The sequence below is a fragment of the Lacerta agilis genome, chromosome 1, assembly GCF_009819535.1.
Source record: "Lacerta agilis isolate rLacAgi1 chromosome 1, rLacAgi1.pri, whole genome shotgun sequence".
NCBI lineage: Eukaryota > Metazoa > Chordata > Lepidosauria > Squamata > Lacertidae > Lacerta > Lacerta agilis.
The window spans coordinates 123559010-123586953 of record NC_046312.1 but is presented as its reverse complement, the minus strand read 5'-3'; the positions used below and the strand labels follow the sequence as shown (position 1 = coordinate 123586953).

At 44.0% G+C, this 27944-nt stretch overlaps 2 protein-coding genes across 2 annotated transcripts; one reads left to right on the top strand and one right to left on the bottom strand.

The window, feature by feature from the left end:
- Nucleotides 1-63: 63 nt before the first annotated feature.
- On the top strand, nt 64-9997 carry SUMO1 (small ubiquitin like modifier 1). Its single transcript, XM_033169752.1, has 5 exons — nt 64-189; nt 3981-4055; nt 4669-4746; nt 8115-8186; nt 9761-9997. Exons 1-5 carry the CDS (start codon nt 178-180, stop codon nt 9827-9829), a joined length of 306 nt encoding a protein of 101 aa, XP_033025643.1. The 5' UTR covers nt 64-177; the 3' UTR covers nt 9830-9997.
- Nucleotides 9998-13223: 3226 nt separating this feature from the next.
- Nucleotides 13224-26014, bottom strand: KIAA2012 (KIAA2012 ortholog). The gene is made up of 7 exons (XM_033151819.1): nt 26006-26014; nt 24351-24468; nt 22039-22430; nt 19339-19547; nt 17186-17358; nt 14918-15137; nt 13224-13472 (listed from the first exon to the last, which is right to left on the bottom strand). Exons 1-7 carry the CDS (start codon nt 26012-26014, stop codon nt 13325-13327), a joined length of 1269 nt encoding a protein of 422 aa, XP_033007710.1. The 3' UTR covers nt 13224-13324.
- Nucleotides 26015-27944: the final 1930 nt, after the last annotated feature.

Below are 27944 nucleotides of genomic sequence, written 5' to 3'. Positions count from 1 at the left end.
GAGAGAGAGAGAAGGCAGGAGGAGGAGGAGGAAGAAGAAGAAGAAGAAGAAGAAGAAGAGAAGGAGGAGGAAGAGGAAGAGGAACCTGAGGGCAGGCAGAGGCGGCGGCGGAGGCTGCTCCTTGGCGGCGGAGGGAGGCGGAGGCGGCCGGCCCAGCTGAGCCTGCGGCGGGGAGCCATGTCGGACCAGGTAGCCGTTTGTCTTCCTCCTCCTCCTCCTCCTCCTCCTCCTCCTCCCGGTCCTCCTTTCCCCGCCGAGGCCTCTCCAGGATCCTCGGGGAAAGGGGAAGGAAAAGCCCGGAGGATAATAAAGCGCAAGGCCGGCAGGCGGACGCGCGTCTCCTCCTCCCTCCTCCCCGCCCCACAGAAACCCCTTTTCGCGTGGCCCTCGAAGGCTTTAGACCTCCGGGTTGTTGGGGGGGGGGAGGCCCGTTGTTTCACCCTCTTTCCTCTCTTCTTTCTCTCTCCCCCCCCCCGCCACTTTGGGGTCCCTACGTGGGATAAAGCGAAAGAAGGGATTTGGGGAGGGTTGTTGGAGCTGTGGGTTTCGCCCTTTTGGCACAAAAAAGGGCTGGGGTTTGTCGGGGGTCCCTCTCTTCTCCTTGCTTCATTTCGGACCCCCGTAGCATTTCAAAGGGGTGGGTGGGGGTGGGGAAAGCAAGCCAACAAACAAAAGCAACGTTTGGTCAACATAGGATGGGAGGGACCCCCGGGGGTCATCTAGTCCAACCCCGTCCCCCTGCAATGCAGGGATCTCGACTAGATCTTACAGGGCAGGCGGCCATCCCAACCTCTGAGGCTCAAAAGCTCCCATGGGAGGCGAGTGCGCCAACCTCTGTGACGGTTTGGGGCGGTAGAGTATGAGACCCTAAATTCTCGGGGTGGGGGGTGGGTTCCCAGCCCCACGTCTGGCAAGAGGTTCCTGCATTGCAGGGGGTTGGACTAGACGGACCCTCGGGTTCCCTTCCGACTCCACAATTCTACCTCTAGTGGGAGTCCACTGTCCAACAGCTGTTAACTGTCAAGAGAGTTCTTTCGGATGTTTTAGTCGGAATCTGTTTTCTTGTAACTTTTAATCCATTGGTTTAGATCCTAGCCTCCGGAGTCCATGTTTTGTATGCGCGCCTTCCCTGGAAAGACCTTTTTCCTTGAGAAAAACGATGTCCCCTGTTTCGCTTTGTGTGAAATGTCCTTGAGTAGGAGATTATTTCTTGCCATGTTGAATGTTTTTGTGCCCTTTTGGCTGCAGGGTTGGGTGTATGTTTTGGGGTTTGCGTGTGTATGGGAGAAAATATATTTGATACCGTGATCGAATAAGAATTGTGAAAAGCTGTTTTGTTTGTTTTTTTAAAAAAATGGTTCAGCTAGCTGTTTTTCAGCTAGTACAGAATTTATCCCATAGGCCCAATTCGAATGTAAAGTAAACTGGGGTTAAGGGTATGAGTGCTCCACTACCAGCATAACTGTCAGGAGGAGACTGGATGCGTCCTTTTAAATTAATACTAATGAAGATGCTATAAGACTTTGTTTTAGTGACACTAGTTTCCCCAAATACAGTATAAGGAATCTCTCCTTTCTCTCTGACCATTATTAATTATTCCCCTCATTCCATACTTAACCTTTGTTTACCTTCCACAATGCTGCACTTCAACCATTCATCAATTTCTATTCTAAATTGCAAAAAAAAAACAACCAACCAAAACAACCACCCACCAAAAAACTACTGGTAGCTCTTTTGTCTATTGACATTGCGTTTATAGGTTATAATTAACTTTGTTTTACTACTGTGGCTGTTTTACTTAATGTCGTTAATGAACTGTAGTGTTGCACAGAACACCCTTTCAAGAACTTAAACACTGCATTAACTTTGGTTATAAATATGATGTTAATGAAATGAAAACAATAGGGAAACAATCAGCAGCATGTAGCAGTAGCATAAACAGATTTGACGTGAGCTGTGGCTCAAAACACACAAATCTGCAAGTTCTTATTTGTGTTTGTCTTCAGTATCGAGTCATTTCTCATACAGGTGAAACTCGAAAAATTAGAATATCGTGGAAAGGTTCATTTCTTTCAGTAATTCAACTTAAAAGGTGAAACTAATATATGAGATAGACTCATGACATGCAAAGCGAGATATGTCAACCCCAAAGTTGAAATTGTTAAGTTGGGGTTCTCATCAGCTGGACACCATAATCATCACAATTATAACAAGCAAAGGCTTGACATATCTCGCTTTGCATGTCACGAGTCTATCTCATATATTAAACTCCAGTAGCTAATGAAAACAATTGCTTACATAAATTGACTTTTCCATGATATTCTATTTTTTTGAGTTTCACCTGTAGATGGATGTTATGGTGAGTTAAGCCAGGGTTTATATCTGGGCTGAGGTATGCAGGTGTTAAATCACAATTGTATTTTAATTGATTTCAAGTTGTTCAAAACTCTTACCTTCTCCATTTACATGTTTGGCAACAGTAGCTAGCTGATTTCTTATCCTTTTAAACAGGCCCGCTTTATTGCTCCCAATTCCTCTGGTCTTGCATTTACTTGGCACATTTTCAGCTTCTCAGAGGCTAGAAGCATTACCTTATAAATGTTTCTGATCATCAGCAATACAAACTATGGTCATGCTCTGCTGTGGAAGAAGTACAGTATATTCACTGTTACTGCCAATTTCTTTTAATATATGCTTCTGGTTATCAGGCCGTCTGTTGTGGGGTGAACTAAACAGGCAGTAAACACATTCCCCCGCCTTCAAGCTATGAAAAAATAAATATATTCAAGGTTTAAGCAAGATTCTTGCTCAGCAAGAAGTACTAAGGACTGCAGTGCTGTCCTTTCTGCAGATCTTTTCAGTACTTGCAAAGCCTTTTAAAAGATGTGAGTTTACTTATTTAAAAAACAATGATAGCCTGCCCTCCAGGAAAGTGCTCTTGGGGTGGCTCCCCACTCCAGTTAAAACAGTAATGTAATTAAAGCAACAGAGGTGAAATCACTAAGATTGGAAAAGAATGAAGCTACTGTAGATTCAATTGCTTTAAAAGGGCTTGGGAAAATAAAGTCTTTGCTTGGGGGGGAGGAGTTTCCCTGGGGAGATCATTCCAGAGATGGGGAGCTACCCAGAAAAGGCGTACCAACAACCCCCCCCCCAAATTGCCACCTTGGACAACTCAAAATAATTATTTGGGTGAGTCTGGCTCTCCTGAAAGTGTCTAAATTCTTGTTTTTCCAGATCAAGAATAAAAACACTACGAAGAAGGCAATTGCTCCCATCATCGTGCTCTGTAGCTCATTGTAAAGCAGAGCTGTTGGTGCTTTTTGCTTGTGCCTGGACTTGAAAACATTCCACGCCAGTCCCAATACATTATAGTGATTTTCAAAGTGTGAAAGCGTATAGAGAAGCAGGGTTACTCAATGAGAAGATCAGTTGTTTGCAAGTAGGTTTCTGTGAAAGGCAGGCTTGACCGCCATTGCTTTGCCTGCATTTGCGCTCATTTCACATGGGGCAAGGCTGAGCTTTTTTATTGCCCCACATAAGTTGACTGTGTGCCTTAGATCCCTAGTGTCATTGCAGTATTCTGTCTGATTAATTCAATAGGTATAGGATCCTATTGTGCCGCTAATTCATCGCAGACTGGCAAAAAGCTATTGTAGAACTGACCAGTGGAAATAGTTTGTATTGAAGAAGAAGAGTTTGGATTTGATATCCCGCTTTATCACTACCCTAAGGAGTCTCAAAGCGGCTAACATTCTCCTTTCCCTTCCTCCCTCACAACAAACACTCTGTGAGGTGAGTGGGGCTGAGAGACTTCAGAGAAGTGTGACTAGCCCAAGGTCACCCAGCAGCTGCATGTGGAGGAGCGGAGACGCGAACCCAGTTCACCAGATTACGAGTCTACCGCTCTTAACCACTACACCACACTGGGTTGTATTGTAGTTTATCACTTCGTTTTTTTGTTTCCTTTTCCTCTGCAGGAAGCCAAACCTTCAGCAGAGGACTTGGGAGATAAGAAAGAGGGAGAATACATTAAACTCAAAGTCATCGGGCAGGTGAGATCTTTCATAGTCTATTTAATGTGCACATTTCATTGTTCCACAGGTATAAGTTTAAAGACTGGGTGGACTTTCATTATCACACTTCATCACATGTATACACATTGACACATGGTTTTCATGCAGAAGGTCTTAGGTTGAATTCCTCTCTCATCCACTTAAAATGATGTTGGACAGCTGGACTAAAAACGACATCTGCCTGAGACATTGCATAACTACTGCTACTCTGAGTAGATAAGTGGACTCTTTAGATAGTTTGACCTGTTAGAAGGCTGGTGAATGTGTTGACATGCAAAGTGTTTTGCTATGGTTTGTGATTTTTGTTTACACTAGCCAAATAAAGGACACATTTCAATGAAGGCACAAGTCCAAAATTTAAGATAACACATTCAGCAAAGCAAAGATAACGCCATCTATTTTAAAATAGGAACAAAATGAAACTTCAGATTATTCATTAGCTACTGGTAATATACGTATTGAAGGAACAAGCAGTCAAACAAATGTAAGACGAACTTTTGAGCATTATCTTCCATTGTAAACCACTGGAGAAACCAATTGCCTTTTTAATAACGTGTGGTGGAAACTAATAGATTTTGTCTTCTGCTCGCAGGACAGCAGCGAAATACACTTCAAGGTGAAAATGACAACGCATCTAAAAAAGCTTAAAGAATCGTACTGTCAGAGACAGGTTTGTGAATTTTGGGGACTCTTTATTATCCTTCTTAAAATACAATTCTCATCCCTTGAAAGTGGAATTGAGAAAATGAAGAGGAATATGTGTTGTGTTAACATGGCGTTTTGTGGTGATGGCACCCGTGTTAGCTTTTAGGGTCCCTGTGGTGCAATGGGCCTCTGGCTGTTAAGCAGAAGGACGGTGGTTTGATCCCACCCAGCGATGGCTGTGGGCAGGATTCTTGCATTGTAGGGGGTTGGACTAGATGATCCTTGGGGTTACTTTCCAACTGTACAGTTCTATGATTCTCTGATGCAATGGAATAGTCTTCTGACTCCGGAAGGAATCTCTTCTTAGAATTTCTAAACAGCTTAATATATTTTAAATCTCTTAAGCAGTGTATATAATAATGTACATATTTTTAAAAAAACCTATTAATACAAAAATACAACAAAAAACCAGTAAAACAGCATAGAAATGAGTAAAACAGAGGTTCCATGGATTCATACGCATAAATCAAGGTTCAGTCTTAGGGTTCAGGGAAACCTTGGCAAAAATAAGTTTTTACAAGGTATCTGAAACAACAGGTGCTTTCAATCCATGACCAGAGAGACGAAGCGGTGGAGAAAGAATGGGGAAAATTTAAATTGTATTTAAAAGAATATTGTAAGGTTTAAAATTAGGTGTTTTGAAGAAAAAGGATAGGCTGACATTTATATAATTCGAATTAAATGATTTGAATGTTAGGAGAGTATAGAATCTAGAATTAGATTTAGAAAAAGTTTTTTTCTTTTTGGTTAAAGATTAGTTTTAAAAGATGTGATTGATTTAAATTGGGAAGTTACGTAAAATGTTTCGTAAGGGACACAATAAGGGGAAACGGGGAAGTCCAGTTAAAGATGTGAAGAAAGTTGAGATTTTTAATAATAGAATATTTTTGTTTTTACTTTTGTAAAATGTTTTGTTTTTGTAGTTTTGTATTTTTCTTTTTTGTATGTTTTTGTTGTGGTTTTTGGAAAATTTCAATAAACATTATTATTAAAAAAAAAATGAAACAACAGGTGCTTTCTCAGTTGGCAGAGGGAAGGGCGTTCCATGTTCATCTAACAGTGAAGTCAGAAGTCATAGCAGAATGGGATTTGGGAGAACTTTCATGTAGGACCTAGGTATAAGAGGGGTTTTTTCTCGACAGGAATAAGCAGACAAGAAACGTTCTGGAAGCTGGAGAATTGTAGGGCAGGAAGCCAAGTGGACATAAAGTTGCTGTGTTATCCAGATGTTCCTGTTAGTTTGCATTTCCTAGCACAGAAAGTATCGATCTGATGTGTAGAGATCCCTCCTATTCTACTTAATTCAAGAGGGTTTTGGAAGCTTCTCTGGGTGAAAGAAACAAGCAGAAGGTTCCTGATGTTTCAGAGAAGCTGAGTACAGCTGGCTTAAACTGGCACTGCTATATCTTTCTGTCAAGGTCATGCCGACTATAAAAGTAGGGTCAGAAAGAGCCTGGGTTTCACTTTCTATTTCTATCTCTTTCCCTTCTGGTGTGGTGTTCTGTACATAGTATGCTTAGTGTTAACGTTTAGACCAAGGGTCAGCAGCCTTTTTCAACCGTGGGCCGGTCCACTGTCCCTCAGACCATGTGGCGGGCCGGACTATATTTTGAAAAAAATTAAAATAACCCACAAATAACCCAGAGATGCATTTTAAATAAAAGCACACATTCTACTCATGTAAAAACACCAGACAGGCCCCACAAATAACCCAGAGATGCATTTTTTAAAGTTAATATTTATTAAATTTTTAAACAAAAACATACATAAAGAAAAAACATAACTACAATAACAACAAACATAAAAACACAACAAAAACAACAACTTATTTCATTTCTTGAAAAGAATGATACTTCCTCACATCTTAGTGGGACTTCCTCAGACCATGTGGTGGGCCGGACTATATTTTGGGGAAAAAAATAAATAAACAAATTCCTATGCCCCACAAATAACCCAGAGATGCATTTTAAATAAGAGGACACATTCTACTCATGTAAAAACACCAGGCAGGCCCCACAAATAACCCAGAGATGCATTTTAAATAAGAGGACACATTCTACTCATGTAAAAACAGGCTCATTCCCGGACCGTCTGCGGGCTGGATTGAGAAGGCGATTGGGCCTCCTCCGGCCTCCGGGCCTTAGGTTGCCTACCCCTGGTTTAGACTTATTATAAGTTATTGTAAGTTTAAGTTAAGTCTGCTGCAACTGGATTTTTATGGACTGTGCCAATCCTGAATGTATTGGGTTTGTGACCATTATGCTCATTTGCCTTCAGTAGCAGTAAAGCTCTGCTGGATGAAGTACAATTGCCTCCGGTCGATTTTTGGGAACTCTGCAACGTGTTTTTAAGTTTTTGCTCCACACACGACAACAGTTTCAAGCAAAAATGAGGAGGCTCTGTCCCTCCAGATGTTGGACGCCCAACTCCCATGTTCCCAGCTAGCCTGCTCTGTGGTCAGGAATGATGGGAGTTGTAGTCTGCCAGCACCGGGAAGGCCACAGAGTTCTCTACCGCTTCAGAGAGTTCTCAGCTAGGTTTCACTTCTGTCTCTCCGGCACAGTAATGGGAAAAAGCCACCTATGGTGAACATTTCCCCCCTTCTACACTGCTTTGAAATGGTTCAGGGAGCCTGCCAATGGAAACCCTGAGAAGATGTTGAGCACCCAGAGGCCATGATGGAACTGGCTTGCATTGGCACAATGTATTCTAGTTTCACAGTGACCTCATTTGCACATCACAATAAAGTATGAAGTAATGGTTTACTATGAAAGCAAGGCTCCTAAGCTCAAAAAGATATTTTCAGTAAATTGAGGTATTGGGACTATTGTCAAGGAAATGAGCTGAAGGCCACATGAGGCCGCCATCTTGCTGGTCTGGTCAAGGCCCGGAGCCGCATGTAGGCTGCCTTGGGTTCCTTGATGGAAGAAAGGTGAGCTATAAACACAGTAAGAAAGCAAAATGCTTTCAGGGTGGCGGACGATAAGCAATTGAAACGACGAAAGCAACAAGAGGATTAAAATAAGGATAAAACTCGCTGCTGATCTGCAGAAGAAGATTGGGTCTGAATGACCAACCTGAAGGGCAGATGCATGGAGATTAGGTTATAAGCAAGCACAGTGTCTGCACCTATACATGGTGCAGACACTAAGGTTGGGTGCCTTAACTTACATATTCCATGCTTTTTAGCTCATGATGCTTTAATTCTTCCATTAGACCGAAGAGTAAAAAAAAAAGAAAAAGAGAGAGAGTAACACCCACATTTTCCGTTCCTTTTTTGTGCGTGTCTTACAAGTTGAAATAAAGTGATTTCTCCCTCTTTCCCCTTTTTAGGGAGTTCCTATGAATTCACTCAGGTTCCTCTTTGAGGGTCAGAGAATTGCTGATAATCATACTCCAAAAGAGGTACGTTTTTCATAGTGCACACTGCCAAATGCGCGGGTCAGACCATTTGGAAGGTTAAAGCAGGGGTAGCTTACGCCCAGTTTTGGGGCTGAATTAGCCGCACACACAACCCAACCTTAGTCATTCTCATCTGATTTGTGTGCAAGAGCATGGAGTGGTTATGTCTACTTTTGGCCACGCTTGCAGCCCCCAGAGGATTTGCAAATGGTGAATGTAGCACCTCCACACACACACACACACACACACACCCCGGTGGATCAAAAAGAGAGAGAGAAATCTGTTTTGAAATACAATTTGAAATAATTAAGCAGCAGTTAGGCTGCCGTTTTTAAAAACGGAACAGTTTAAAGGCGATCCGAACCTTAAAACTCAGCCATGTTAAAGGAAAGCTTGGCTTGCCTTTCATCGTTTCTTAACTTGGACTTACGACTTGGTATCAAACGCATTCAGGATCTCTTCTGTAAAGAGTGTGTGATAGGGAAAAGATCTGCTTGGGGGGGGGGGAACTGAGCATTATTGTCATTGCACAGAATGGCGTGATACAGCACAAAGTTATCGTAAGGCACTAGAATTTAGCCCCTTTACAAGGAGATGCCATCCTTACGCTTCCATCTGATGCCGTCTGAGAACTTGTTCTTAGAAATTGTGCTTGGTTTTCAAATTAGGAATATTAATGACAACCAGTCGAATCGCATTTTCGGGAAGGGGGGGGGGAACGTATTGACATTTGCTTCTGGAAACTTCTAGGCAGTTCGGCCAGTTTTTTAAAATTGTCTTGTTCACTGTTTTTATATGTGTACAGAGACAAATAGAAATCTATATTTTGAAATGAAAGCAACTTGTAGTGTGTGTGTAGTTAGAAATAAGAGCTCAAGTCTACCTTCCTAGGGACGCAGGTAGCGCTGTGGGTTAAACCACAGAGCTTAGGGCTTGCTGATCAGAAGGTCGGCGGTTCGAATCTCCGCAACGGGGTGAGCTCCCGTTGCTCAGTCCCTGCTCCTGCCCACCTAGCAGTTCGAAAGCACGTCAAAAGTGCAAGAAGATAAATAGGTACCGCTCCGGTGGGAAGGTAAACGGCGTTTCCGTGCGCTGCTCTGGTTTGCCAGAAGCGGCTTTGTCATGCTGGCCACATGACCCGGAAGCTGTACGCCGGCTCCCTCGGCCATTAACGTGAGATGAGCACCACAACCCCAGAGTCGGACACGACTGGACCTAATGGTCAGGGGTCCCTTTACCTTTACTCTCCTAGGTGGCATAAAACAGTATGTAGTTGTAAATATACAATTTTTATGGTTAGATAGAACAGCGACTGTGCAACTTTAAAAAAATGAAGTATCTAGAGTACAAATGGGGAAAGGTGATTAAAATCAATGATTTTAACCAGTCTTTGTTTTGAATCTGACTAAATTCAGTAATTTTACATAACAACCCCGCTTGTTTGTAAACCTGTCTTGTTTACTGTCATGTCTTAATAACCACAAGAAAAATAACAACAGTTCTGAATGCAGAATATCTATTTTTGATAATAATAATAATAATAATCATAATAATAATAATTGTTTCCTATTTTTCAGCTTGGGATGGAAGAAGAAGATGTGATTGAAGTTTATCAGGAACAGACAGGAGGCCATTCAACAATTTAGATCGTTTCCTCCCCACCCCTCCTTTCCCTTTTATTCTTTTCTTATTTTTAAATAATAGTTCTTTTGTAATGTGGTATATAACACTGAATCGCAACCGGCACCGTGCGCCCGTATCTGGGGTCTTATTTACAAATGTCTGTTATAAATACTTGTGCTCATTATACGCTATCATTTGTTTTCATTGTACTGAATTCTTGTGCTCCCACTGCGGTTGTACTTCCCTGTTTTCCCTGTTTCCTCTTTAGAAATACACCCGCCGCCCACACGTGCATTTGTGTGTTCACAGGGCTCATGTATTTCAAGCACGTTGACAGATCTTTGGGCTCAAAGGTTTCCTAAAATTTCCATATTGGCCCCAAAGGTTTTGTTGTTTTTTTACGTGCGGGTTTTACTTGTGGATTTTAAGTTACAAAGGTGCCGACGCTTTTCTGAGAGCTTAGTGGTGGAAGGATTATGTCCTCAAATTATGTCCTCAAACTTTGTTCTGTATCATTTGCTGGTGGCCTAGCACAGAACAGAATCCAGATGTTGATGGGAAAATGTAATCCTTTTTTGGGGGGCATGAGTTACATGAAATCAACGAAGAGAACTTGGAAAATCCTACTGATTTTTCATCGGCAGAAGAGCCCAGGAACATTCTAATTTTTAGTACTTTCATGTACCCAGAGTTGCTAATAATTTCATTCTTTTGTGGCACCTTTTGGCCTGAGATGTGGTTTTTGTATGCACACATAGACTGTACTGGCTTCCCTTTAAATAAATGAGAGGAAACAAATTTATAAGCATCTGCATTTTTTGAGATACCCGTGGCTTGGATACTTTTTGGCAAAAGCAGTGAGGAATATTTAAGGAACACTGGCTTTCAGCCATTGACCAGTGCCTGAGAATATGACAGTGTGGCAACAACTGATTTTGTTATTCCACCTTGCAAACTAGCACGCTCTTTGCCGCCTGCTCTCAAATTTTAAGTAGCAAGTCTATCTTCAACTAATAGATGTCTTTTGTAAATGCCTCCTCGGTTCTGAAAATTAATGTTAGCATAATGTTGGAAAAGGTTGCAAGAATTGTAGGAGGGGTGCCCAAGAATTTTGTGAGCCCCCTGCGATTAACACTTCATGACCCTTTTTAAAAGGTGTAAAAGGGGCACACTAAGGTGTCTGTTTTGAATAAAGTTACAGTTGGTCTGCCATAGTCAAAACAAAATAAAAAATAATAAAATTCCTTCCAGTAGCACCTTAGAGACCAACTAAGTTTGTTCTTGGTATGAGCTTTCGTGTGCATGCACACGAAAGCTCATACCAAGAACAAACTTAGTTGGTCTCTAAGGTGCTACTGGAAGGAATTTTTTATTATTATTATTTTGTTTTGAATAAAGTTAGTCACAGAAAATACTCACTTAAAATTGACGGAGCTCAAATTAGCCACAAGTAACTTGCTCCATTGATTTTAATGCAGTTTAAGCGCGAGTAACTCTTTCTAAATTGAGCGCCTTGTGTTGCATTGGAAATCCTAGGTAATCTTGAGGTTCACCAAATGCTGTACTCTGTGGCCACGAAAACCATGCATGAGCTCTGCTTGTTGCTTGCATAAGACTAGTGTAAAACGGGCCAGAGCTACTTGCAAGACACGATCCAGGCTCAGCATCAAAGCCCTTGCGCCAAACCCTGTTTCTTGCATTATGTAGAAGTAAGCCTAACTGATTTCCAGGGAGCACATGTAAGCGTTTCTTAGGGTATAGGGATTCCTGAAAATACGTCTCGAGCCAATGCTGTCCCAAACTAAATAGCGAATGGTTAGAGCAGCTTCCCAAAATAAAAGCTATTCGTTGGTTTTTGTGGAGTTTGTTCTGTGAAGTAGTATCCTTAAATGAGGGTTGGAAAACTGTATTCCCCGGTTGGTTATCCCACTGAACACTTTTTGACCTCCATACCTATTTTAGTAAATCGCGGAACAGTGTCATAGAAAACCTGTCATGCTAGAAGGGGGCCCTTTAGCTCAGGTTTACGGTATGATGATGGCAGGATTAGAAACACATTGCTCTACCTCTTTTTCCCCCCCTCTTGCAAGGGGGTTGGGGAAAGGACAGAAATTGAGACTGCAATGTTCTTAAGCATGTTTTTAATACACCATTTGATTGTGAGTTTTAATTTTATTTTTTAAGCTGGCACTTAATTGTAAAGTGTTGATGGATCCTCTCCAATGCTTGTAGTTCCCATTGTCCCACTTCTGATGCCTTTTTGTACACATGCTAAACTTTTTTTAAAAATTAAAATTTGTTTTCAAAAATTGGCATATGGGGTTTTAAGTGTTATCCGTGGCTACAGTAATAAACAAGCTGAGTGAAAAGTGAATGGATATGTGTTTTTAGCCTGGCACCTGCTGTTTCCCTCTTCTTCCTGGGCCACAGTGCCGCAGCCACTCGAATGACTAACCCAACTAGCTCATAGGTATCAGTCGCCCCCACGTTCTGTAGAAATTGAGCGCGCCAGGATTTTGCATCCTGTTCCATTTCCAGTTTCTACAAGCTGGTGGATCGTAGAGCCCTGCTAGGTGTTGCTGGATTACAAATCACATGAGTTGACACGGGAAAGGGACTTCTCTGCAATGGTGTACCATTTGTATGGTCGGTGTCAACACTGCCAGGTTAAAACTTGTCTCTGTTCCTCGAGCATTTGTAGGAAACTCCTTTAATCAGCCTGGATGGATGATTCCCACTTGGGTGTTTTATCTCTTTTCATTTCTTCGTGAACTGGGAATTGATCTGTTTTTTATCGTTTTCAGAGCTGTACCCCATTCTGAAGGGTACGCTAGCAATGATAAATAAAACAAAAACGAGTGCCCCAGGCTGCCCAGCCTTTCCATAAGAGCTAAGGGGGTGACATTTGTGTGACACCACTTGAATCGCAACCTTTGTCATACGGTGAGGCCGCTCTGAATTGAACGTCGTTGGACTCCCAACTCCTCATACCAACCAGCACGGCCAATGTTCAGGGATGAATGAAGCCACAGTCTCAACATCTGGAAGATCTCAGGTTCCTCATCCCTGGCCTTGAGAAAGCGCAAAACTAGTGAATTGGGGTGGGGGGTTGCCCAGACAAAGCTAACTTGCAGTCCAAATGTTGCCTATGGCTCGCCAGTCTGCTGTTCCAGTTTTAGAACACACAGGGCAACTTTCATTCAATTTCACCGACAGCTTACTTCTCCAATGGTGGGTTCTCCAGGCTCGTGAAAACATCGGTTCCTCTTGGCGACAAATAATGCCTAGTGTCCAAAATTGCCCAGATGAAGCCATTTCCCCCTCTGTCGCTTGGCAATATCTTTTGACTTTGAATCTGCGAGATGATTAGTCAGGACGCAACAGCTCTCATTGTGTAGATTTAACAGCCTCTATTGAATTAAATACAAGTGAATAACAGGGTGCTGGCATTTTGGAGTAAGACGAGAAGAACACAGCTACGCAGCCGAGAGTTGTTCTTGGGAAAAGTTCTCAACTGTTTAATCCTCATCTCCCACATTTAAAAAAGGATGCTGGAAATACGAATAAACCCATGGGCGTGAAATCGCTTGCCCTCGTTCCAGCCCCTCGGCTTCCACAAGCAGCTTATATTGGAATTCCTTCTCCTTTTCCAAGTCTGCCCTTTGTCTGAAAGCAGAGAGGTGGATGAATATCAGTAAACGGGTAACTCGGGCCATTACTTTCTGTTGTAAAGTGCATATAACTTGTCCTTAGGTGGTTTACATTTTTAAAAAAAAAACTGCACAACTAATGACATAATACAATGAAACAGTAGGGAATGAAACACTAAATCAGACCTAGGTAAGGTAGGCCAAAAGCAGCTTAAAAACCAATGGGGCCTTGTGGCAGAATAATGCCTGCTGATGATTCAGGTTCATCAGGGGTTAACCTATCACTCCCATTTTAGGTAGGTGTTCCCTGGGAGGTGGAGCTAGTTGGCATTCTAAAAGGAGGGGGAACAACCTTTAAAAGGCAGTTGGGGGTGGAGGATTAGAGAGAGAAAATGAGAGGTTAGGCTTTGGGAAATGTGAGGAAAGGTCATTACCATTGCTAATTGGTGTTAGCCGCCCTGAGCCCGGTTTTTTGGCTGGGAAGGGCAGGGTATAAATAAAATTTTTATTTATTATTATTATTAAAGGGATGCAGGAAATATTATAACTAAGCTGAATTACATGAGAAGAAGATTTGTACCAGTAATAACCCGAGACATCCATGTTTTCAAGTTACCTAATAAAGTTAAATGTGCTTAAATGTTCGCTGACTCTGGCAGTGTATCAGTACCTTAAGAGGTGTGACTAAGAGGAGAGAACAAAGCTTTCCTGGGGAAGAGGAAACTGTTTGCTTATTCTCCTGTCATACAGAGGGCTGGACAGTGAAGCCAAGTGTGCCACTTATTTGCCTAAAGGGGAGGCAAACGGCAGTAGTTGGGAACCCTGGTAGGGAGATCCCATAGGTGGCAAAAGGTTTTCAACCGTAGAGCCCTGAGGTACCCCAGAGACAACTCCCGTATGAACACTGAAGGATTCATCCTAGTTGTCAGTGAAACTTAGGGAGAGTCACTGTTGGGGAAGTATTGAAGGGGAGGGAATAGGATACCTCACAGGCCTCAATCCATTAAAACACTGAGATCAAATGCCTAAGAATGTCTCGGCCAGATGGTAAGGAGACAAGAGGCCAGGTACTCGCCTCCAGAGGCAAGGCGTCCTATAATCTAGGTGCCGTCACAGATAAGGCCCCATTTTACAGCCAAACTAGTCATGCCCCAGCCAGAACCTCTCCAACATATCTTAAGGACCAGGAAGGCAGCTGGTATGGGAGACCTGATCCGGAGGAACTTCTGACCCTTGTTGTTGTGGAATTTCAACTCCCATAATCCCTGCTCATTGGCCATACTGCCTGGTGGTGATGGGAACCGAATTTCATCAACATCCGGCAGACCAAAGGTTTCCTACCCCATGGAGCAGCCATTTAGAACTTCAATGGCAATCACTAGGACCTCGGTTGGTCTGTCTACACTTGCCTGGCCCTGATTCTCTAGAGTTTCAGACAAATCCCCTTACGAAGCTGCGTACCTTGCCAGTAATAAGGCTTGCCTCTTTGCTTCCTCTAATGCAAGTCTAGCCTCTTCCTCTTCCCTTCTCCTCCTCTCCTCAGCCTCACGCCTCGCTCGCTCCTCTTCTTCCTGCCTCCTTCTCTCATACTCCAAGCGCTGCTCTTCTGCCATCTCGGCTAAGAGTCGGCGTTCCTCTTCCAGCTGCATTTCCATTTCTTTCTGCCTCCGCTTCTCCGCTTCTAAGGGAAAGAGATAGTTATAGATAGTAGTTGGTGTAATATATGGCGCAAAATAAGGTCTGAAGCTCAACATCAAAAAAACTAAGATCATGGCCACTGGTCCCATCACCTCCTGGCAAATAGAAGGGGAAGAAATGGAGGCAGCGAGAGATTTTACTTTCTTGTGCTCCATGATCACTGCAGATGGTGGACAGCAGTCACGAAATTAAAAGACGCCTGCTTCTTGGGAGGAAAGCAATGACAAACCTAGACAGCATCTTAAAAAGCAGAGACATCACTTTGCCAACAAAGGTCCGTATAGTTAAAGCTATGGTTTTCCCAGTAGTAATGTATGGAAGTGAGAGCTGGACCATAAAGAAGACTGATCGCCGAAAAATTGATGCTTTTAAATTATGGTGCTGGAGGAGACTCTTGAGAGACCCATGAGATCAAACTTATCCATCCTTAAAGAAATCAGCCCTGAGTGCTCACTGGAAGGACAGATCCTGAAGTTGAGGCTCCAGTACTTTGGCCACCTCATGAGAAGAGAAGACTCCCTGGAAAAGACCCTGATGTAGGGAAAGATGGAGGGCACAAGGAGAAGGGGACGACAGAGGATGAGATGGTTGGACAGTGTTCTCGAAGCGACTAGCATGAGTTTGGCCAAACTGTGGGAGGCAGTGGAGGACAGGGGTGCCTGGCGTGCTCTGGTCCATGGGGTCACGAAGAGTCGGACACGACTTAACGACTGAACAACAACAACACCAGTTGAGCATGTTACACTGATCCTGGTCCGACTGCACTGGCTACCAACCAATTTCTGGGCCCAATTCAAAATGCTGGTTTTGACCTATAAAGCCTTAAACGGCTCAGGGCCGCAATACCTCAAGGACTGCCTCTTGTCAACCCTCCCTGCTGTTTCCCAATGCTATAATAAGGGAATTTCCTGCAAAAAAGGGAAAGGTTGACAGCTATGACCTACCCAGACACCGAGATCATCTTCCGAGGCCCTTTATCATGTGCCTCCTCCTCAAGAGGTTCAGAAGGTGGCAACACAAGAACAGGGCCTTCTCTGCAGTGGCTCCCCGTCTGTGGAATGCTCTCCCCAGGGAAGTTTGCCTGGCGCCTTCATTATACACCTTTAGGTGCCAGGCAAAAACATTCCTTTTTAACCAGGCCTTTGGCTGATCTGATTGACATCCCATGCCCTTTTAAAATGTGGTCTTTTTTTGGGGGGGGGGGGTGTTATTGGGTTGTTGTTTTTATTTTGATTATATATATGTTAGGGTTTTTATATTCTGATTTTGTACTGTGAACCGCCCTGAGACCTCCGGGTATAGGGAGGTATAAAAATTCTAATAATAATAATAATAATAATAATAATAATAATAATAGTTGATAGAAGTCCAGAGATAAGTGGAATACCCAATTAGTATTATATACAGTAGTAATATATTTAAAAGGACACACACACACACACACACACACACACACACACACACACACGAGGGCTGCCATCTTAACATGCCACAGCATCCCAGCATGATGTGGCGCTGGGCACTCGAGGGCTTTGTGAGAAATCTAAAATGGTAGCTTGTAGCGCCTCTGGATTTTGAATTATGGTGCTGGAGGAGACTCTTGAGAGTCCCATGGACTGCAAGAAGATCAAACCTCTCCATTCTTAAAGAAATCAGCCCTGAGTGCTCACTAGAAGGACAGATCCTGAAGTTGAGGCTCCAGTACTTTGGCCACCTCATGAGAAGAGAAGACTCCCTGGAAAAGACCCTGATGTTAGGAAAGATGGAGGGCACAAGGAGAAGGGGACGACAGAGGATGAGATAGTTGGACAGTGTTCTCGAAGCGACTGGCATGAGTTTGGCCAAACTGCGGGAGGCAGTGGAGGATAGGGGTGCCAGGCATGCTCTGGTCCATGGGGCACGAAGAGTCGGACACGACTGAACGACTGAACAACAACAGCGCCTCTGGATAAGCTCACAGAATAGGGGGCCACACTGACAGGAGGAGCCCATGTAGGGCATCTTATCAAGGTCCCCTCCACCTTGGCATACCTGCGCGTTCTCGCTCCTCCTGCTGCTTTTTCTTCTGCATTTCTAGGAGTTTCCTGCGGAGCTCCTCCTGTTGGTGCCGTGCACGTTCCAGGGCTGCCTTCTCAGCTTGACGCTGCCTTGCTGCTTCCTCCTCCTGCTGCCGGCGCTCTTCTTCCAGCTGCTGTTTCCTTAGACTAAAACGAAGAGGCGTCCATTGGAGGGAAGGTCCAAGTAGGTCATGGGCACGTCGTCAGGCAAAAGCAAGGGGACCCTCAAGACAAGGGAGAGGAGTTTAGCATATAGGGATGAAGAATCTGTGGTCCTCCCAGATGTTGCTGGACTCCAGCTCCCATCAGGCCCAGCCAGCATGGCCAATAGTCAGGGGATGGTGGGAGTTGAAGCCCAACACCATTTGAAGGGCCGCAGGTTCCCTATCCCATCTCTAATAAAAGGGCAAGATAGCCAGCCAGTGCGTTCTATAGGGCAGTGATGACCAAACTTGGCCCTCCAGCTGTTTTGGGACTACACCTCCCATCATCCCTAGCTAACAGAACCAGTGGTCAGGGATGATGGGAACTGTAGTCCCAAAACAGCTGGAGGGCCAAGTTTGGCCATCGCTGCTATAGGGCGAATCTACATTGGTCTGTTATAACTTTTAAAAAATGTGTTGTAAAAATGTGACACCAGAGGGCACCGCAGAGCAGCGATCCGTAGGCAATGGGAAATGGCACTGAGAGCTATTTAACTTTTTTAAATAGCCTTTCATAGCGTTTTTACAGATTAGTGTAGACTCAGCCTAAATAAAGGGGAGACAAGTCTAGGAATCATTTGCTGGTATAGCATGGGAATCTGCCAGGAAACCTGAATCACCCTTAATATTTACAAGTTTGGTTTTGCAAATGTCGGATCTCATTTGCTTCGGGTTTGGGATATAACTGTGAACGGCCTACACTAGGACCGTTAGTACCACATTCTTATGCAAAGGCAAATTGGACAAGTTTGAATGAAGGTTTCTGAATTGGCAACATCGCATTTGACTGTCAGAATGTGAACTCCGGGGGTGGGGAGGCAATTCTCTTGTGGAGTTAAAAACTGTAAATTTTTGTGCGCTGATGTGCATCTATAAAACAATAAAGAATATCTATATCTGAAGGAATGGATGCAGGGAGGGAGGCTGGGTGTTGGAAGAAATGCAGGGAGGGAGGCTGAGTGTTGGACGAAATGCAGGGAGGGAGGCTGGATGTTGGAAGAAATGCAGGGAGGGAAGCTGGATGTTGGAAGATATGCTGGGAGGGAGGCTGGATGTTGGAAGAAATGCAGGGAAGGAGGGAGATTGGGTGTTGGAAGAAATGCAGGGAAGGAGGGAGACTGGGTGTTGGAAGATATGCAGGGAGGGAGGCTGGATATTGGAAGAAATGCAGGGAGGGAGGCTGGGTGTTGGAAGATATGCAGGGAGGGAGGCTGGATGTTGGAAGAAATGTTGGGAGGGAGGCTGGGTGTTGGAAGAAATGCAGGGAGGGAGGCTGGGTGTTGGAAGAAATGCAGGGAGGGAGGCTGGCATAATGTTGGAAGATATGCAGGGTGGGAGGCTGGATGTTGGAAGAAATGCAGGGAGGGAGGCTGGGTGTTGGAAGATATGCAGGGAGGGAGGCTGGATGTTGGAAGAAATGTTGGGAGGGAGGCTGGGTGTTGGAAGAAATGCAGGGAGGGAGGCTGGGTGTTGGAAGAAATGCAGGGAGGGAGGCTGGCATAATGTTGGAAGATATGCAGGGTGGGAGGCTGGATGTTGGAAGAAATGCAGGGAGGGAGGCTGGGTGTTGGAAGAAATGCAGGGAGGGAGGCTGGGTGTTGGAAGAAATGTAGGGAAGGAGGCTGGCATAATGTTGGAAGATATGCAGGGTGGGAGGCTGGATGTTGGAAGAAATGCAGGGAGGGAGGCTGGGTGTTGGAAGATATGCAGGGAGGGAGGCTGGATGTTGGAAGAAATGCAGGGAGGGAGGCTGGGTGTTGGAAGATATGCAGGAAGTTTTGTGGGACACTGAGGATACGCTGCAGGCTGACAGATATCTGTGGTTCATATGGCAAGTTGGCCCTGTTACATTTGGAGAGGGTGTGTGTGTCTCCTGCTCAATCTCCTGCCCTGATAGTGGGCATCTCCCCCCTCCCTCACTAACCGCATTTCTGCCATCCTCTTCTGCTGCTCCTGTTCCATTTCTTCTTTCATCCTCTCCATGCGCTCCTGCTCTTCCTGCTCCTTCCGCTTCCGCTCCTCCTGCTCCCTCCGTTTTCTCTCCACCGCAAGCCGCCTCTTCTCTGCCCTGTCCGCTATCATTTGCTCTCGCGAGAGTTTTTCCTCCTGCTTGTTCTGAGGCGGGTCCAGTGGCTGGGAAGCACAAAGGGGGGGGGGAGAGTGTGCTGTTGTTCTGCTCAAGGGTTTCCCTGGAGGCATCTGATTGGCCGCTAGGAGAACAGGATACTGAACGAGATGGGCCTTGGGCCCGATCCAACAGGGCTCTTTTGACATCGTTAACCATGTGGCGTTTGCCTTTGCTGTGACCCAGGATGCTTCCACGCAGCAGTTTATGGTGAACTCGGCGCACATCCCATAGACTGCATCCAAATGCCATCACACATCCCTGCGGCCCTCCCTTTAATTGGGATCTACCATTTCTGCAGGAAAACTGATATGTGAAAAAACCAACCCAGACCCAAGCCAGAAACGAAAACATGGAAACAGTAAATCCAGATTAAATTGTGAAGGGGTGTGCGTTTTGATGAGAACGGCATCCTGTGAATATTGCAAAAACAACAACAACAACTTGCGTTCCTGGAGTCCCACATGGGGCAAAAGATTCCTGCATTGCAGATGACCCTCGTGGTCCCTTCTGGCTCTCCAATTTTACGAGCAGCACCGAATTCATAATATACTGCTGTGTGGAAGCAGCCTCCCCCTTTATGTCATTAAGGTTGACTAGTAGACAACTGTTGTCTTTGTCCATGGAGTTTTCTTGGCAGGGATACTGGAGTGGCTTGCCAGTTCCTTCTCCAGGTGGATCACATTTAGTCTAAACTCTCCGCTATGACCTGTCCATCTTGGGTGGCCCTGCATGGCATAGCTCATAGCTTCCCTGAGTTATTGAAGCCCCTTCGTCACGACAAGGCAGTGATACATGAAGGAGCTAGAGGAGACTCTTGAGAGTCCCATGGACTGCAAGAAGATCAAACTTATCCATCCTTAAAGAAATCAGCCCTGAGTGCTCACTGGAAGGGCAGATCCTGAAGTTGAGACTCCAGTACTTTGGCCACCTCATGAGAAGAGAAGGCTCCCTGGAAAAGACCCTGATGTTGGGAAAGATGGAGGGCTCAAGGAGAAGGGGACGACAGAGGACGAGATGGTTGGACAGTGTTCTCGAAGTGACTGGCATGAGTTTGGCCAAACTGCGGGAGGCAGTGGAGGATAGGGGTGTCTGGCGTGCTCTGGTCCATGGGGTCACAAAGAGTCGGACACGACTGAACAACAACAAAAGTAGACAACTAGTGTGCCTCTTGTTTTTTGGAACATGGAACGAAATCTTGGCCAAGGGGTGGAAGCAGGAACTACTGTGATTGTAGACCAGGTAGTTGTTTGGCTCTCTCTGTGCCCCTGAAAGTCAGGAAGCCTCTGAGCATTCCAAGGTCAGTTGCCATTTAAGGAGAGAGTACTGGAGATCTGTGGTGTCTTTTCCTAGAAATTTTCCTAGAAATATTCCAATACAGGCATAGCATGCAACCTTCTCCAGTGGTTTTTAGTTTTATTTTTTTTAAAGTAATACTGAAAGGGGGTTTCATAATGTACAGAGGGAAGGCACATTGCTCTTCCAGCCACAATCCTCAGCACACTCAGGGGTCAGCAAACTTTTTCAGCAGGGGGCCGGTCCACTGTCCCTCAGACCTTGTGGGGGGCCGGACTACATTTTGGGGGGGGAAATATATGAATGAATTCCTATGCCCCACAAATAACCCAGAGGTGCATTTTAAATAAAAGCACACATTCTACTCATGTAAAAACACGCTGATTCCCAGACCATCCATGGGCCAGATTGAGAAGGCAATTGGGCCGGATCTGGCCTCCGGCCTTAGCTGGCCTACCCATGGCATACTTCTGCTCACCGATGGAAATTACTCTAAGAAAAACAGCTTCTGGGCACTAACGGACACTTTCATCTTAAGGGAATTGCACTGCAAGGGGTGGGGGGTGGGATTTTGATAGGGATCGCAGCTGGGGAGGGAAGAGCTAAACCTTCCCCCTCCATACACATTGTGGTCCCAGTGAAAACCACCACCCTTTCAAGTATCAGCTTTAAGAATCACCTACTACCCACCCACATTGAAAGCACTTGCATCCATTTAATGCAACGTGTTGTTAGTCCTCAGGTATAAACTTGTATTCCTGGCTTTTTAGATCCAGCCGCATGGGTGATTCTTATCCAAGAGATAAGAGCCAGTGTGGTGTAGTGGTTAAGAGCGGTGGACTCGTAATCTGGTGAACCGGGTTCGTGTCTCCGCTCCTCCACCCTGCTGGGTGACCTTGGGCTAGTCACACTTTTTTGAAGTCTCTCAGCCCCACTCACCTCACAGAGTGTTTGTTGTGGGGGAGGAAGGGAAAAGGAGAATGTTAGCCGCTTTGAGACTCCTTCGGGTAGTGATAAAGCGGGATATCAAATCCAAACTCTTCTTCTTCCTGCACAGTTGCGAGAAAGCTTACGGGTGGCAAGAATGTGTGCGTTGGCCTGACTGCATGAGCCTCCCTGGTTGTGTGGATCTGACACCTCCCCTCCTAAACAGTTCAAGAATGAATTCAGAAAGCAGCTCTCCAGGAAAATGACATTGCTTACCTCTGGAGGGTCGTTGCTCAGAGTTGTGTCAGTCTGGGAGCCATCTACTGGGCGGGCAACAGCATCCGTCTCCTCAGCAGGAATGGCATGAGGTCCAGAAAGATGGAGAACATCTTCAGCAGAAGGTTCTTCACCTTCTTCAAGTGGCAAGAGGAGTTCTTCCCTGAGAGGGCTGGGAGAAGGAGGGCTTTGATCAGAAAAGCCTCCCTTTCCCTCTTCGTCTCCTCCTTCTCTTTCTACAAGAGAATTGATCTTCTCTATTTCCGCAGCCACGTCCCCTTTTTCTTCATCATGGTTTGGGTCCTCTGCAGCCTCTGGTCTTTTGACACCTGCCGACTTCTCTTTGGAATAAGGAGCTGTTTTCCCAACAGCCTTCTTCTGTTTTGGTTTCCCTGCAAAAAGACAAACACACACACACAACGATGACACAGGAGCTGCGCCTGAGATTATCTCGTGAAACTATCGCACAAGGTTTTCTGGGCATGCCAAATATTTTTTTAAAAATGCTAGGGCCAAACTATGTGTTATACAAATACAGTCGTACCTTGGAAGTCGAACGGAATCCGGTATGGTTATATTTGTATGACACATAGTTTGGCCATACCATTTTTTAAAAAATCTGTTCGACTTCCAAAACGTTCGGAAACCAAAGCGCGGCTTCTGATTGGCTGCAAGAAGCTCCTGCAGCCAACTGGAAGCCCCGTGGGACATTCGGGTTCCAAAGAACGTTCGCAAACCAGAACACTCACTTTCGTTTTTGTGGTGTTCGGGAGCCAAAACGTTCAAGTACCAACCCGCGCCGCTGTGTCTGTGCATGTGCGACGCAATTCTGCGCATTCGCTTCTACGCATTCGCAAAGCGTGATTTAGCACTTTTGCACATGCGCAAGTGCCGAAACATGGAAGTAACCCATTCTGGTACTTTTGGGTTTGGCACGTTCACATCCTGAAAATGCGCAACCCGCAGCGAGCGCAACCCGAGGTATGACTGTACAGCTGCTTTATACTGGTTCTGTTATCTCTTTTTGTCAAGGCCATGCTGAATATAATAGTGAGGCCAGAAGGAGCCTGGGTTTCATTCTCTTTCTTTTTTCTAAATTTTTAAAATTAAATTTTACATTTTTTTATCATAATAACGTAATATCAAATAACACAAAATACTATTCAAAAAACCCGCCCCCTTCGACTTCCTCTTTTGGTTTTTTACATCTTAACTTCTCCTGCATGCTTTATATCTTAATAACAGATTTTTAAAATTAAATATTGTTATGCTCTTATCGTTTTAACATTGTCCTTATAATTTCTGTATTTGTTTTGTTAACATTCTCTTTCTTTCTTTCTTTCTTTCTTTCTTTCTTTCTTTCTTTCTTTCTTTCTTTCTTTCTTTCTATCTCTTTCTTTCTGGTGTGGTGTTCTGTACATAGTGTTAAGATTTAGTCTTATTATACACTTGTAAGTTTTAAGCTAAGTCTGCTGCAACTGGATTTCCTATGGACTGTGCCAATCCTGAACGTATTGGATTTGTGACCGTTATGCTCACTTGCCTTCAGTAGCAGTAAAGCTCTGCTGGATGAAATGCCTCTGGTTTATTTTTCTGGGAATCCTGCAATGTTCAAATTTTTACCCTGCCAACTATACATTGGAATCTGCTCTGGATCAATATTGAGTAGAATTCCAATGACAACATCTGCTTAAAACATGTGTAGAATAGTGTTGTCAGATCGGGCGGATCCACACCACACTTTTAAATCACATTCAAGGCATGCGACTCATCCCAGGGCATCCTGGAAACTGTAGCTTACCCCTCACAGAGCTACAATTCCCAGTAACAAATGACAGTTCTCAGGAGTCTTTGGGGAGAAACCCATTTGTAAAAAATGCATGTTGACTGTTGAATTCATGGGTAGGCAAACTAAGACCCGGGGGCCGGATCCGGCTCAATCGCCTTCTCAATCCGCCCCACGGACGGTCCAGGAATCAGTGTGTTTTTACATGAGTAGAATGTGTCCTTTTATTTAAAACGCATCTCTGGGTTATTTGTGGGTCCTGCCTGGTGTTTTTACATGAGTAGAATGTGTGCTTTTATTTAAAATGCATCTCTGGGTTATTTGTGGGGCACAGGAATTTGTTCTCCCATATATATATATATATATATATATATATATATATATATATATACACGCATACATATACTGGCCTCCCACAAGGTTTGAGGGATAGTGGACCAGCACCCTGCTGAAAAAGTTTGCTGGCCCCTGGTTGAATCCTTCACAAAGGAACAACGTTCAGTTTTTAAATGGCCTTTTCCTTTACCTACAACAAAATCTGTCCGTTTATCTTTCTTGAGCGTCTTCTTCTGCACAGCTCCAGTTCTCACCGATTCAGATTTCTTCTGCCCTGTCTTTGCTTTGTCCTTGACAACACTTGCAGCCTGTTAGAAAAGAAAGAGAAAGGATGTGAAGTGCAGGGTGGGATAACAGAAAGAGATTTAGTGCTTAACCATATATAGGTTAGCATAGCACATTTTTGTTTGGGTAGAAATTTTAAAATTTAATTGTTAAAGAGTTCTTCTTCCCTTTTCTTCTTTGGTGTTCATTCGTAGCCAAGTAATATGGTCTTCTGTGAACAGGGCCGGATTTACCGGTAGGTTGGATGAGGCCCTAAGCTACTGAAGGTAATGGGGCCCTTTATATATCCAGCTGTCCTTTGTCAACAACAAATTGTCACTGTTTTTTTGTGTTGAATACATGCTATATGGTAATTTATGGACCTGATACAGGTATCTAAAGCCATTTACACATAACAAAATATGTATTTTATCAAAGTAATTGTTGAAATGAAATACAATCACCGGTAAGAAGTAGTATATTAATAGTTAAATATAATCAAGAAGAATTATATTAATAGTGAAATAATTATTAAGCTCTAATTGTGTGTAGGTTTTATTTTATTGGTTTTTTATCTTATATTTTGGAAATGTAAATCCAGTTATTTTTTCCTTTTAAAAATTGAGAGTGGGGCCCTAAGCTATAGCTTGTTTAGCTTATACGTAAATCCGGCACTGTACATGAACACAGTCTTAACAGCGAGTCCGCAAGTGACTGTGGAGGTCAATTCTGGATCCACACATCCTTCCACAATGGAGACATAGGTTTCCAGGTGGGAGTTGATCACAGTGAGGGTTTGCCAAGCATGCCTTCCTCTTAGCGCATTTCTCCCTTTTGTCCTGAATTTGAGTGCCTTCAAAGTCCATGACAACTTTGATAAAGTCTGTTCTCTAATTGGGAGCTCATGCAGGCCAGTGTTTGCCAATTGCCGGTGTTTATACTACATTTTTTTTTAGATTAGCCTTGAGATAGTGGAAGCTGTATTGAAGGATAATTTTTCTATGATGCGCTCAAACAAGTTTATAATTCTTGGAGGAAAGCTGATCTGTTCCGCTCTTTCTTTCTTTTTTTCTTTCTTTCAGAGACAGGCACTAGGGCTGGGCGATATCTCACCAGCTAAACATCACGATATATCAATATATCACGATGTCTGAAATAAGGATGGAGCTACGTAGAGGCAAACAGCAGAGCTGGTTTTCAAAATTGTGATATATCACCAGCTAAACATCGCAATAGGGACGCGGGTGGCGCTGTGGGTTAAACCACAGAGCCTAGGGCTTGCTGATCAGAAGGTCGGCGGTTCGAATCCCTGCGATGGGGTGAGCTCCCGTTGTTTAGTCCCTGCTCCTGCCCATCTAGCAGTTCGAAAGCATGTCAAAGTGCAAGTAGATAAATAGGTACCGCTCCGGCGGGAAGGTAAACGGTGTTTCTGTGTGCTGCTCTGGTTCGCTGAAGTGGCTTGTCATGCTGGCCACATGACCCGGAAGCTGTACGCCGGCTCCCTCGGCCAATAAAGCGAGATGAGTGCCGCAACCCCAGAGTCGGACACGACTGGACCTTTACCACGATGTTTACCATTACCTTAAACATCGCAATATACTGCTGTATATCACCGTGCCTGAAATAAGGAGCTATGTAGAGGCATTGTTTAAGTTTTTACTCTGCTAACTATACATTGGAATATACTCTGGATCAATATTGAGTAGAATTTAAATGACATGGTTTTTCCCACAATGTGTTTTTTGCATAGCACACACCATGATTTGCATATATTACCAGGTCAAAAATTATGAAACCGGTATCACAATATAGATTTCAAAGCGGTTTGGGACAATATATCGATATACAGGTATCACCTAGCCCTAACAGGCACTCTATTTGCTCCCTCCCGGGCTGTGGAGGCTATGCCCCAACCGGGCAGGCGAAGTGGCGGCTGCCGCCTGCACTGAGCGCGTCGTTCTACCTGATTTGGAAGAAAAAATAGAAGAAACCCGTAGGCCGTGAGTACGGAGTTAATCGGATTTAAATTTTTTGACAATTGGCACTCCGGGAGGAATGTTAAAAAGGAAGCCCGTTCCTCCCTTTGTTGAATGAAGAAAATAACATTGTTTCTAGCTGCTGCTGCAGTAGCGGATACAAAGTTTCTATGGAGCTTTTGACAAGTGAGACTGGCTAAACCCCTTTTAGGGGAACTAAATTGTTGGAAATATTTCTTCTTTGAAGTTGATGGATTATAATCTTTTCACCCTGACTCGGGGGAAAATGGCGGCTGAAACTTATGGTTAAAGATGGAAAAGTACTGAAACTTGATACCCTCTGCCTACTTCTACCATGCTTGGTTTCGCTTTCAAACTGGTTTTAGACTCGGGACTGACCCATGAACAGAGGATTATTTTTTTGAAGTTAGAACTGTTAAACCAGAAATTAAATTTGTTGAAGCAGGATGTCGAGGAAATGTTATATGCTACAGGAAAGACTCTTGAGAACTTTGCCAAACTGGAAGAAAACCTTGCTAGGGAACTTGAGGAAATTTTTGAGAAACAAAGTACAGTGACTATGCAACTCTGAGAAGATAGAAAATCCTGTTGGTGTGAGAGACCCAGGGTTAGAACACAATTTATATCCAATTTCTGGGGTGAGAGCCCAGGAATGAAGGGAAAAAGACTTGTGAAACTACAACTAGAAGATGACTGGAATTCTGAAATGGAGATGCTGGAAGGTGATGATTTGTGTTCCCTGGAGTTCCCTGCAAGGATGTTTATGGACTGCGTCTGGACCTTTGGTTTTAAAGAAAAAGAGGACATTCTGGACAATGATGTGGGAGGGAGATGGAGGAATGTCTGGGGGGTGATCCCGAGATGGCAAAGAAAAATGGTTAGAAGAGTGATAGGGTGAGAATATTTAAAATATAATTAGGATGGCTCACCATGGTACCCTGAAGTCAGTGTGTTAAGAATTTAAGATTTTGAACTAGTGAAAAGATATGTGAATTGTTTATCAGCAGCAGTTTAAGTAAAATAAGATGTAAGATTTGTGCTAAGAAGTAATAGGTTGTATTATGAAGTAAAAATGAATATTAAGAAGTCTGTTTAGACATTTTGGATGATTTAAATTTTAGAGATGAGAAGTTTGTATTTGTTTTTTATTCTGTTTTGATTGTTGTATGTGTTGTTGTATTTGTTTTGTTGTATTGTCTTTTACTGTGTGGAAAACCAATAAAAAATTTTGTAAAAAAAAAAAAAATTGCTCCCTCCCCCCCCAAAAAAATAGGGACGGGGAGCCTGTGCCCCCCCCCCCCCGATCTTGTTGGACCTCATCAACCTCATCAAAATAATCAACCATTTGCTTCCCTTTATTGGTACCCTAAAATGTCCATCTCACTTTGTCCTGCCCTGTGGACCCGGATCAGTTTGCATAAAGATTTTTCCACAATTGTTAACACTCACTGCCTTGGGATCAGTGGCCTTAGTTGGCTTTCTGGTTTTCTCTGGCAATGTTATTGTTTCTTCTTCTTCTTCTT